This window comes from Oncorhynchus mykiss, chromosome 27 (genome assembly GCF_057628025.1).
Source record: "Oncorhynchus mykiss isolate SJ-2025 chromosome 27, ASM5762802v1, whole genome shotgun sequence".
Classification (NCBI taxonomy): Eukaryota; Metazoa; Chordata; class Actinopteri; order Salmoniformes; family Salmonidae; genus Oncorhynchus; species Oncorhynchus mykiss.
The window spans coordinates 25,457,666-25,469,885 of NC_143048.1; the positions used below are offsets into that span (position 1 = coordinate 25,457,666).

Below are 12,220 nucleotides of genomic sequence, written 5' to 3' on the forward strand. Positions count from 1 at the left end.
TTTATAGACCAGGGGTATCAGTTCTGACTGGAGAGAAAGACTATCATCTGTTGTTGAGTACATGGACCAAATGGGAATCCCTGGGCCTGCAATAATAATATTTGGAAAATGGCAGTAAGCATGACATTCAATCTGCCATGTTGATGATTCTTTGTTTTTATCTGTTTTCTCTGAGTCCTAGAAAGTCAAGACATGTTATTTTCTCATGAGTAGTGCTGTGGGGATGATGCATAGGCCTACCCCTGCGCATAAATTCAAGCAGCTTGGTCTGCAAGTATGCCTTTTATCTAATACTTAGGAGAACAGAGTGACATGCTTCTCTGACTTTCCAAGTCTTTGTCTGTGTGGATCAAAAGGGATCTGTCGCTGAGATGTTGACTGGACTATGACCTTCTCAAGTTGGACGGCTCAAAAATAATGCAGAGCACTGGTGTCTGAACTGATTAGTTTGAGTGTTCACTGTCCCTCTCTAAGTTTTAGCCATTCTTTGTAATACCTGTAATTACGTTTCATGTTCCAAGGTGTTGTGCGGTTGGGGATATCTTGCCACAGCAAGATGAGGGTGAGTTCAAACCGGGTGACCCAATATATGCTATAGGCCTCTGGTACTGCTATAGGCCTCTGGTACTACCGTCTGGGCGGCTGGTGAACTCTCTCCTCATGATTTGTGCTCAGTTTCCCAATATTTTGGTTTCCCCAATTCTGCCTCTGTCAGGAGTACTGTTTACCCTTATTAAAGTCATTACGTCCCAGATGGGACCCGTCATGCAGACACTTTGCGGCTTCAGCCTGTTTCACGCTAGAGGATCATCCGCCCAGCCTGGAGAACTCTTTCACACTGCCCTCTGTTTAAATAAGCAGCACCTCTCTCAAAGGCCGAGCACAAGGTGCTTTATACTAGCCCCTTTAAACTCAGCTATCGCACCTATCCAAGACGGTACTGTAAAGAGCACAGTCGGGGAAAAATCTTCTCCTAAGAGCTGAAGTCACTTGTTAATTTATAAAGATCTGGGCCCACATTTGGATGTTAGTTAGGGCAACTTCATTTGATGATATCTATGTGGCTCTAGCAAGGTTCGTAAGGTTCCTTATGCATTACAGGCTCAATGCTCTGATACAATACTTAACAGTACTTAGCTTTTCATTTGTGTTTTACAACAACGGTGGAGAATAGGGTATAATTGAGTTTTGTTTCACTACTGCTTTCTGACTGACTGAGTGAGTATTTGCCATGGTGAATTTCCCCGGAGTCCAAAATCAGGCCTGATCATAGAGCACGTTGTCTTTACAGATAGGAAGTTGGACCCTTTAGGCAACCAGGGGAAAAGGAAATGTATGCACTCTGCCATTTAGGAATTTCCATGTTTTGTTCCTTTTAAAAGCAAAGTAAAAGGTTTAAAGTAAAATGTATACGGTTAAATCAAAGTCCATATTTGACTTAATCATGGGCCAATTGAACAGTAGCATAAATTTTGAAGCAGAAAAAACAGTGACCAGACAGTAACAAGAACAAACTTCAATGGACTGTCTTTAATGGCCCAAATAATATTGGGTCTTTTCCTGGGGGGGAAGTAGATGATGACAGAAGAATGTCTCTGCTTGTCTTTTCCTTTAGCAACCTTTATGAGCGGGAACAGTTAAGCCTTCAAAGCTGAATTAGCCTTTCTCTCCAAACTAAACTCTAAAAAAAAAAACATTTTTTGGTACTTTTATTTAAGTCAGTTAAGAACAAATTCTTATTTACAATGACGGCCTAGGAACAGTGGGTTAACTGCCTTGTTCGGGCAGAACGACTGATTTTTACCTTGTCAGCTCAGGGATTTGATCTTGCAACCTTCCGGTTACTAGTCCAACTCTCTAACCACTAGGCTATCTGACGCCATGCGTAAGCTATTTTAATTGCATTCAATCTGTCTGTTTTTGTTATTGTTTTTTTTATGTGAGATAAAATGTTTATTTGTCAGTATACATACAGTGGTGGTCTTTCTGAAATCATTCAGTGGAACCTGTTGAAAGCCAGTTTAATTTGGGTTATTTATTGGGTATGGTGTTAATGATGTTGTGATCTTGTGAAATGCTTTTTTTTCTTTCGCAGGCATGGCAGCTGAGATTCAGCCACCTCATTGGCTACGGGGCCAAGTACTACTCCTATCTCATGTCCCGCGCTGTGGCCTCCATGGTGTGGAAACAGTGTTTTGTTCAAGATCCTTTAAACAGGTGAGCCTGTGAGCCATTCAGCGTGTCCTCACATAAACTCTTCATCATGAAATACACACAATATCAAGACATGGTTGTCTGCTGCACATACTTAACTTTTATAGGTGTGACTAAATGCAGGGTCCCTACGGAATAAAAAATCAGTTTACTGTAGCAATACAATGAACTTCCTCCGAGGCAATCATAAATCGGTGAAACATGACTTTATTAATGTCAAAATATACCAGGACCATTTGGTGATGTATTTTTGTGTGTCCCTTAAGATTTTTTGCCATGTGTAATCACACACCGGTAACTGTTTATGCTACATTCAATGATGGTACAGTTTTATTTATTTGTTATTTTACCAGGTAAGTTGACTGAGAACAAATTCTCATTTGCAGCAACGACCTGGGGAATAGTTACAGGGGATGAATGAGCCAATTGTAAACTGGGGATTATTAGGTGACCGTGATGGTTTGAGGGCCAAATTGGGAATTTAGCCAGGACACCGGGGTTAACACCCCTACTCTTACGATGAGTGCCATGGGATCTTAAATGATCTCAGAGAGTCAGGACACCCGTTTAATGTCCCATATGAAAGAGAGCACCCTACACAGGGCAGTGTCCTCAATCACTGCCCTGGGGCATTGGGATATTTTTTTAGACCAGAGGAAAGAGTGCCTCCTACTGGCCCTCCAACACCACTTCCAGCAGCATCTGGTCTCCCATCCAGGGACTGACCAAGACCAACCCTGCTTAGCTTCAGAAGCAAGCCAGCAGTGGTATGCAGGGTGGTATTCAGTGTGTCTGTTGTTATATCACTGAAAGTTACGGTACATTTGACTGCAAGGTATAAACTTGTTTGCATTTCCAAGAAGACCGAGGCAAATGCTCTCTGACAAGCAACCTTCCCTGAGTAGTGTTAAGTCTCTCAGCTTGACATTGAACATGACATTAATATGAAATCCACACCAGCTTGGCAGGTGTGGTACAGTAATCCAGTTAGAGCCACCAGCGTCCACATTATACAGCCCCACAGTCTTCCCTATCAGTTCTGCTCTGACTTTGACTTCACAGAGGCTTTGTTTAGAGATTCACCTCAGAGATTTGAGCCCCGCAGTCCTTTTTTCTCTCTCTGTCTTACTTTCTCTCCTTTCCCTTTGACATTGTTTATGTTCCACCTGTGGTTGTTGAACCTCTGTTTCCTATCATCAGCCCTGTGAGGGGAGAGCTGAGACTTTGCTCAGGGTAGGGAAGAGGAGCTGCTGGAGGAGAATGCATGTGACTGTAATCTTATCTTTCCTCTCTCTCCCCCAGGGACATGGGAGAGCGCTACCGTAGGGAGATGCTTGCCCATGGGGGAGGGAAGGAGCCCATGCTCATGGTGGAAGGTATGTCATGGTCTTGACCAATGTGCCCTCTAAGCTGCGCACTTGTGGGGCCGAGCACCTCCTCCAGGAATGCCGCGAAGTGGTTTCTTGCATCATAAAACACCTTAGCAGTTTACAGTCACCTATTTGGCCCATGGTGTTACAGACTAAGTAAAAAATCATAAATTAATGTCTGGCCCTTCATAATGTAAAACCGTTTTTAAAAGTCTTGTGCAAATCAAATGTATTTATATAGCTCTTCGTACATCAGCTGATATCTCAGTGCTGTACAGAAACCCAGCCTAAAACCCCAAACAGCAAGCAATGCAGGTGTAGAAGCACGGTGGCTAGGAAAAGCTCCCTAGAAAGGCCAAAACCTAGGAAGAAACCTAGAGAGGAACCAGGCTATGTGGGTTGGCCAGTCCTCTTCTGGCTGTGCCGGGTGGAGATTATAACAGAACATGGCCAAGATGTTAAAATATTCATAAATTACCAGCATGGTCCAATAATAATAAAGCAGAACAGTTGAAACTGGAGCAGCAGCACGGCCAGGTGGTCATCATGTCAGGTAGTCCTGAGGCATGGTCCTAGGGCTCAGGTCCTCCGAGAGAGAGAAAGAAAGAGAGAATTAGAGAGAGCACACTTAAATTCACACAGGACACCGAATAGGACAGGAGAAGTACTCCAGATATAACAAACTGACCCTAGCCCCCGACACATAAACTACTGCAGCATAAATACTGGAGGCTGAGACAGGAGGGGTCAGGAGACACTGTGGCCCCATCTGAGGACACCCCCGGACAGGGCCAAACAGGAAGGATATACCCCACCCACTTTGCCAAAGCACAGCCCCCACACCACTAGAGGGATATCTTCAACCACCAACTTACCATCCTGAGACAAGGCCGAGTATAGCCCACAAAGATCTCCGCCACGGCACAACCCAAGGGGGGGCGCCAACCCAGACAGGAAGATCACATCAGTGACTCAACCCACTCAAGTGACGCACCCCTCCTAGGGACGGTATGAAAGAGCCCCAGTAAGCCAGTGACTCAGCCCCTGTAATAGGGTTAGAGGCAGAGAATCCCAGTGGAAAGAGGGGAACCGGCCAGGCAGAGACAGCAAGGGCGGTTCGTTGCTCCAGAGCCTTTCCGTTCACCTTCCCACTCCTGGGCCAGACTACACTCAATCATATGACCCACTGAAGAGATGAGTCTTCAGTAAAGACTTAAAGGTTGAGACCGAGTTTGCGTCTCTTACATGGGTAGGCAGACCATTCCATAAAAATTGAGCTGTATAGGAGAAAGCCCTGCCTCCAGCTGTTTGCTTAGAAATTCTAGGGACAATTATGAGGCCTGCGTCTTGTGACCGTAGCGTACGTGTAGGTATGTACGGCAGGACCAAATCAGAGAGAGAGGTCCTCCCTAGCAAGCCCATGTAATGCTTTGTAGGTTAGCAGTGAAACCTTGAAATCAGCCCTTGCCTTGACAGGAAGCCAGTGTAGGGAGGCTAGCACTGGAGTGATATGATCACATTTTTTGGTTCTAGTCCGGATTCTAGCAGCCGTATTTAGCACTAACTAAAGTTTATTTAGTGCTTTATCCGGGTAGCCGGAAAGTAGAGCATTGCAGTAGTCTAACCTAGAAGTGACAAAAGCATGGATAAATTTTTCTGCATCATTTTTGGACAGAAAGTTTCAGATTTTTTGCAATGTTACGTAGATGGAAAAAAGCTGATATGTGCAATGTTGGCCTGCATTGAACACCACAGCTATATCATAGAAATCAAAAGCTTTTTCCATGTGAAAATAATATGGGATTTGCTCCATTGATTTTGTTGGTAGGCCTGCATTATGGTCAAATAGCCAACTGGCTACTGTTTAAAATTGTAAGGGTACAGCCTCAGTGTTCACTGTAAACGTGCCCCGGAAGGTGCAAAAGGTTGTCACAACGTACATGTTTCCGCTCACAAGACCTAAAATGTGCTCATTTGAGGGAATATTGGACTTGACTTTTTTTATATATATTTTTTTATATTTTTTATAAAGAGTGTTTTATTGAAATTTTACCCCCTGCTTCTCGCCAATTTCGTGATATCCAATTGCCATCCAATTACGATCTTGTCTTATCACTGCAACTCCACAACTGGCTCGGGAGAGACAACGGTCGAGTCATACGTCTTCCGAAACATGACCTGCCAAACCGCGCTTCTTAACACCCGCTTGCTTAACCCGGAAGCCAGCTGCACCAATATGTTGGAGGAAACACAGTTAACTTCTTGATGCACCCATCCCTTTAGCGGGATCATTTTCGTCAACATCCACTGAATTGCAGAGTGCCAAATTCAAATAAAATTACTAAAAATATTTAATTTTCATGAGCTTAGCTTGTTGTTAACAGTTTAGCTTGTTGTTAATCCACCTGGCATGTCAGATTTCAAAAAAGCTTTTCGGCGAAAGCATACCAAGCGTTTATGTTAGGACATCTCTCTCAGCAGACAAAACATTGCAAACAGCTAGCAGCAAAGTAGATTGGTCACACAAGTCAGGAAATAAATAAAATGAATCGCTTACCTTTGATGATCTTCGGATGTTTGCACTCCCAGTTACACAATAAATGTTCCTTTTGTTCCATAAAGATTATTTTTATATCCAAAATACCTCCATTTGGTTGGCACGTTATGTTCAGAAATCCACAGGCTCGAGCGGTCACGACGGGGCAGACGAAAATTCCAAATAGTATCCGTAAAGTTCGTAGAAAAATGTCAAACGTTTTTGATAATCAATCCTGTTTTTACAATATATCGATAATATTTTGATAATATTTCAACCGGACTGTAGCTTCTTCAATAGGAGAGAGAAAGAAAATGTCTGCTCCACTCTGTTGGCGCATGCAAAACACTGCTGGCACCCAGCCATCCAATGACACAATGTGATCTTTCTCGCTCATTTTTCAAAATAAAAGCCCGAAACTATGTCTAAAGACTGTTCACACCATGTGGAAGCCATAGGGAAAGGAATCTGGTTGATATCCCTTTAAATGGAGGATAGGCATGCAATAGCACAGGGAGATTTGTTTCTCTTAGGCACTTCCAGGTTGGATTTTCCTCAGGTGTCCGCCTGCAATATCAGTTCTGTTATACTCACAGACAATATTTTGACAGTTTTGGAAACTTTGGAGTGTTTTCTATCCTAATCTGACAATTATATGCATATTCTAGATTCTGGGCCTGAGAAATAGGCAGTTTCATTTGGGTAAGTTTTTCATCCAAACATCAAAATACTGCCCCCTACACTCAAGGTTAAACTGACGACTGAGTCAGCCTGCAGGTGCCCGGCCCGCCACAAGGAGTCGCTAGAGCTTGATGAGCCAAGTAAAGCCCCCTGGCCAAACCCTCCCCTAACCCGGATGATGCTGGGCCAATTGTGCGCCGCTCTATGGGACCCCCGGTCACGGCCGGTTGTGACACAGCCTGGGATTGAACCTGTAGTGATGCCGCAACACTGCAATGCAGTGCCTTAGACCCTTGCACCACTCAGGAGGCCCCCTGATGTACTTTTTTAGTGTCCATTAGACTAGGAAGGAAGGTGTCAACCAACTTAACTATATTTCAATGAATTGTGTTCAGAAGAGACTAGGTATGTCTGCTCTAGGTGATCCTTGATAACCCGGTGGAACTAGAAAGAGCCAGCAGTAGCCCACCAGATTTGGGTCATAATTCCAGTTATTCACACCTGCTGCTGTTGTGGTTAGCCTGACTTGCGATATGGGCCTCAGAATGGAGGACATTTAGCTTTCCAGCATGTTTTACTGCCTCTCTTACCTTGTGTTTTACTGGGGCTCTGTCATTATAGAGCTATATAGCCCCTTGTTTGGTGGTGGTTAGTCTTGTATGGTGGTAACTGTTAAGCTATAACAGAACACAAGCCTTTATACATGGTGGCAGTGCCACGAGTGGAGGTCATCCTCCTGCCCTTCGACCCCCCCCCCCCCCCCCCCCACCCCGGCTCAGAGCGGGGGGGAACCAGCATTGTAATATCAGGTGACGACGGGTGCTGTTAATCTCCCAGCAGGGTCACCCCATTTTATTGTCCTTACAGTTGTTACTCGGCCTATGAAATTACAACTGCCAGGATACTGTTCCACGTTATTAAAGCAGCTGATTAATCAAATAAAATGTTATTTGTCACATGCGCTGCATACAACAGGTGTAGACTATGAAATGCTTATTTATGAGCTATTTCCAAACAGAGTTAAAAAGTAAGACAAATTTGCTAAAATGTTAATAGGAAATGGTAACACAATAAAAGAATACAACTATATACAAATCTAATTTTATTAGTCACATGCGCCAAATACAACAGGTGTAGTAGACCTTACAATGAAATGCTTACTTACGAGCCCCTAACCAACAATGCAGTTTTAAAAAATACGGATAAGAATAAGAAATAAATGTAACAAGTAATTAAAGGGCAGCAGTAAAATAACAATAGCGAGACTATATACAGGGGGGTACCGGTACAGAGTCAATGTGCGGGGACACGTTAGTTGAGGTAATATGTACATGTAGGTAGAGTTATTCAAGTGACTATGCATAAATGATAACAACTGAGAGTAGCAGTGGCGTAAAAGAGGGGGGAGGGCAATGGAAATAGTCTGCGTAGCCATTTTATTAGATCTTCAGGAGCCTTGTGGCTTGGGGGTAGAAGCTGTTTAGAAGCCTCTTGGACCTAGACTTGGCGCTCCGGTACCACTTGCTGTGCGGTAGCAGAGAGAACAGTCTATGACTAGGGTGGCTGGAGTCTTTGACAATTTTTAGGGCCTTCCTCTGACACCGCCTGGTATAGAGGTCCTGGATGGCAGGAAGCTTGGCCCCAGTGATGTACTGGGCCGTTCGCACTACCCTCTGTAGTGCCTTGCGGTCGGAGGCCGAGCAGTTGCCATACCAGGCAGTGATGCAAACTTTTTAATTTTTTTATTTTTTAAATTTTTTTTAGAATATGTTTATTATTTTCCAATAAAAAATCGAATAAAAAAAGACAGCAATACTAACAATGACATTCATTGTACTGTTGAATGGGATGGCCAATTTAGAGGACAAAACAAAACTTAACTCACACATACACAAAATAAAACAAAATCCTATTAGGTGGTACATGTATAAGAAGACAGCATATAGTCATTACAAGCAGTGTAGTTAAGCCAAAAATAAATATTGAGTGGAGTACAGCACAGAGTAGCAGCAGATCGTCAACCCAGTTATGAAGCGGGACTAGACCATTTATCCAGTATCGGCTGCCATATTTTGTAAAACATTGGACTTCTATTGGAAGTATTGTATCGAATCTTTTCCATATGTATTACATTCCCTAAATACCGTAACCACATTTCAAAGGTAGGTACCGTCTCCAATTTCCAAAATTGCAATATGAGCCTTTTGGCTAATAGAGTACAAAGAGAGACAGCTTTCCCTTCGTGGTTATTCCCATCAACTGTACCAAACAGAGCGATCAATGGGTCTGGGGCTAGAACTCTATCAAAGGCTCTAGATAAGTAATCAAAAATGAGAGCCCGGTAAACATGTAACTTAGGACATGTCCAGAATAAGTGGGTCAACGTCCCCTCGTCCTGCTTGCACCTCTCACACAGTGGTGAGGTGTCCGGGAATATTTTATGCAGTTTTACTTTTGAGTAATGTAACCTGTGTATCACCTTAAACTGTACAAGGTTGTGTCTGGCATTCACTGAATTGTGGTTTATATTCCTGAGAGCTTCTACCCAGTCCTCATCTGAAATTTCTGAACCAAGTTCTTGTTCCCAAGCCCTTTTAATGGTGTCTGTGGATACCTCTGTGGGCCTGTAGCACATCATTACAGTCTAGAGACCGACCCTTTTGAATGGGGTTTGACAAGGATCAAGCTATCTAATGTAGGACTATTTGGCTTCATGCCATACTTTGGGATATGTGTCCTTATGAAATTCCTGATTTGGAGGTATCTGAAAAAATGTGTTGTTGGCATGTTGAACTTTCCCTGTAATTGTTGAAATGAAGCTAACTGACCATCTATGTATAGATTACCAATTGTTGTGAGCCCCTTCTCCCTCCACTGTGAAAACACCATATCATCCAATGCAGGGTGGAAAGCATGATTCAGGCAAATCGGGCTGTCAATGTATACAGTGGGTATGTTAAGAAAATACCTAATCTGTTTCCAGATCCTAAGCGTATGACAAATGACTGGGTTAGAGTCATAAGTGGATTTTTTCACATATGAAGGGCTATTAACAAGTGCAGGGAGTGAGGAACGTTGACAGGAGGCCTGCTCAATCAAAAGCCATGAAGGCATATCCTTCTGTCTCATCGCAGGTAAACTTTCCCTCCAGAAAGACACAATGTTCAGATTAGCAGCCCAATAATACAGTTTAAAGTGAGGAAGGCCAAAGCCCCCCTCTATCTTGTACTTGCATAAATGCTTCTTTGAAATTCTGGCTGCCTTGTTATCCCATAAAACTGGAATTACTATTGAATCCAGTTTCTTAAAATAGCTTTGTGGTATGAAATTGGGTAGACATTGGAAGAGGTAAAGAAACCTGGGTAGGACAACCATTTTAATAGCGTTTATACGACCAACCAAGGAGATATGCAGAGTTTTCCAAAAATCTATATTTTGTTTAAGCTGATATATTTTCATGTCCCAATTCGCTTTCAATAGCTGATCAAGGTCTCGTGTCACTACAATGCCAAGGCTTGTGAACTTGTCCAACACTGTTCTAAACGGGGTAGATTGCAGAAATTGCATATCCACAGGCCGTGATATTGGCATCAACTCACTTTTTTGCCAGTTTATCTTGTAGCCAGAGAAGGAGCCAAATGTGTTTATCAAGTTAAGTAAGGGTGGAATAGAAGTTTTAGGCTTGGACAAAAACAAAAGAACATCGTCTGCATATAGGGAAATCTTGTGCTGTGTGTTCTTTATTTTAACAGAAGCTATATCGGCACATGCCCGAATGCGAGTAGCAAGGGGTTCCATGGCTATAGCGAAGAGAGCAGGCGAAATAGGGCACCCCTGTCGGCACCCCTTGAACAAGCGGAATGACTGCGATATTTCTTGATTGGTTACCACGGACGCCATTGGGTGTGCATAAATAATTCTTATCCAATTAATAAATTCCTTTCCAAACCCGAAGTGCTCCAGAACTGACATCATATACTTTCACTCAATCCGGTCAAACGCCTTCTCTGCATCAAGAGCTATTACCACTGCCTCAACCTTATGATCGTGATACATTACGTTGAAAAGGCATCTCAAATTGTAGTATATATGTCGGCCCGGGATAAAACCTGTCTGGTCAGGGTGTATGATGTCGGAAATATATGTTTTCAATCGGTTTGCCAATATCTTTGTCAACACCTTGTTTTCTATGGGGAGTAACGACACGGGGAGATAAGACGACATCTCAATGGAATCTCTAGCTTTTTTCAAGATCAGTGCTATTGTAGCCTCATACAGTGTACAGCGGGAGTTTGGCATTTTCTTTGGATTGTTTAAACATTCGCAACATAAGTGGAGACAGACTGGTGCAGTACTTCTTATAGAATTCTATTACATATCCATCGGGCCCAGGGGCCTTGCTGTTTGGAAATTGTGCTATCGCTGTGTTAATTTCCTGCAAAGTTATCCCTGCATCGAGTGCAGAAGCTGCCCCCCTGTCTAGTTTAGGAAGTTCACATTCAGCGAGAAAGCGTTCCATAGTTTGTGGTTCAGTAGCATCGCATTTTGATTGGTATAGCTCTGAGTAAAACTGCGCAAAGCATTTATTAATATCCTGCGGATCTGTTACTATTTTACTCTTGTCTTTTTTTTGTGAATAGCCCTAGATGCCTGTACATGCCCTAGCTGTCTTGCTAATAATTTATGTGGTTTGTCACCCAGTTCAAAATAACTTTGTTGCGTTCTAGCAAGTAAAGAGCCCACCCGTTTCGAAAGGATGGTATTGTATTAATATTTTAACTTTGATCTTCTCAAGGACTATATATGAGGAATTCGCCCTAAAAACGTTCTCCTGTTCCCCTAACTCTCTTTCAATTTCTCTCAGCCTAGTATTGGCGCGTTTCTTCCTCTCTGATGTATAAGAAATAATGTAACGTCTAATCACAGCCTTTAGAGATTCCCAAAGGGTGGAGTCGTCAACATCCCCCGTGTCGTTAGTTCAGAGGAAAAAGGCAATCTGCTCCTTCAAATACTGACAAAAAGCCTCATCTTTCAACAGGTATGCGTCTAAGCTCCACGGTCGCCGACCTGTCGACATATTGTCGAGTTTCAGCACCATGGACAGAGGAGAGTGGTCCGTAATTAGAATAGGGTGAAAGGTAACCGACTCAGCTGCTGAAATTAGTTTGAAGTCCAACAAAAAATAGTCAATTCTGGAATATGATTTATGAACTGATGAAAAGGGATTATTCTTTCTGTCTGTTGGGTGCGTCAGTCTCCAAATATCGACAATGTTAAGGTTTGTCATCAATGTATTTAGACAAACACTGGCATTTGATTGTTGAAGTGACCTTGATAGCTGTTTATCTAAAAGAGGATCTAATGTACAGTTAAAGTCCCCTCCAACAATAACACTTGTATCCGAGATATTTGGTATGTC

At 42.9% G+C, this 12,220-nt stretch overlaps 1 protein-coding gene across 2 annotated transcripts in view; it reads left to right on the plus strand.

Moving 5' to 3' along the window:
• The window catches only part of LOC110507837 (mitochondrial intermediate peptidase), a 46,850-nt gene that overhangs the window by 15,010 nt on the left and 19,620 nt on the right, over window positions 1-12,220 (plus strand). Inside the window, exons 17-19 of one of the 2 annotated variants that reach the window (XM_021588189.3) lie at window positions 2,096-2,217; window positions 3,517-3,590; window positions 11,840-11,939. In XM_021588189.3, coding sequence (XP_021443864.2) covers window positions 2,096-2,217; window positions 3,517-3,590; window positions 11,840-11,922 — 279 coding nt within the window. In that variant the 3' untranslated portion in view covers window positions 11,923-11,939. The remainder of the gene's footprint in view (window positions 1-2,095; window positions 2,218-3,516; window positions 3,591-11,839; window positions 11,940-12,220) is intronic. The other variant, XM_021588188.3, reaches the window with a different exon arrangement.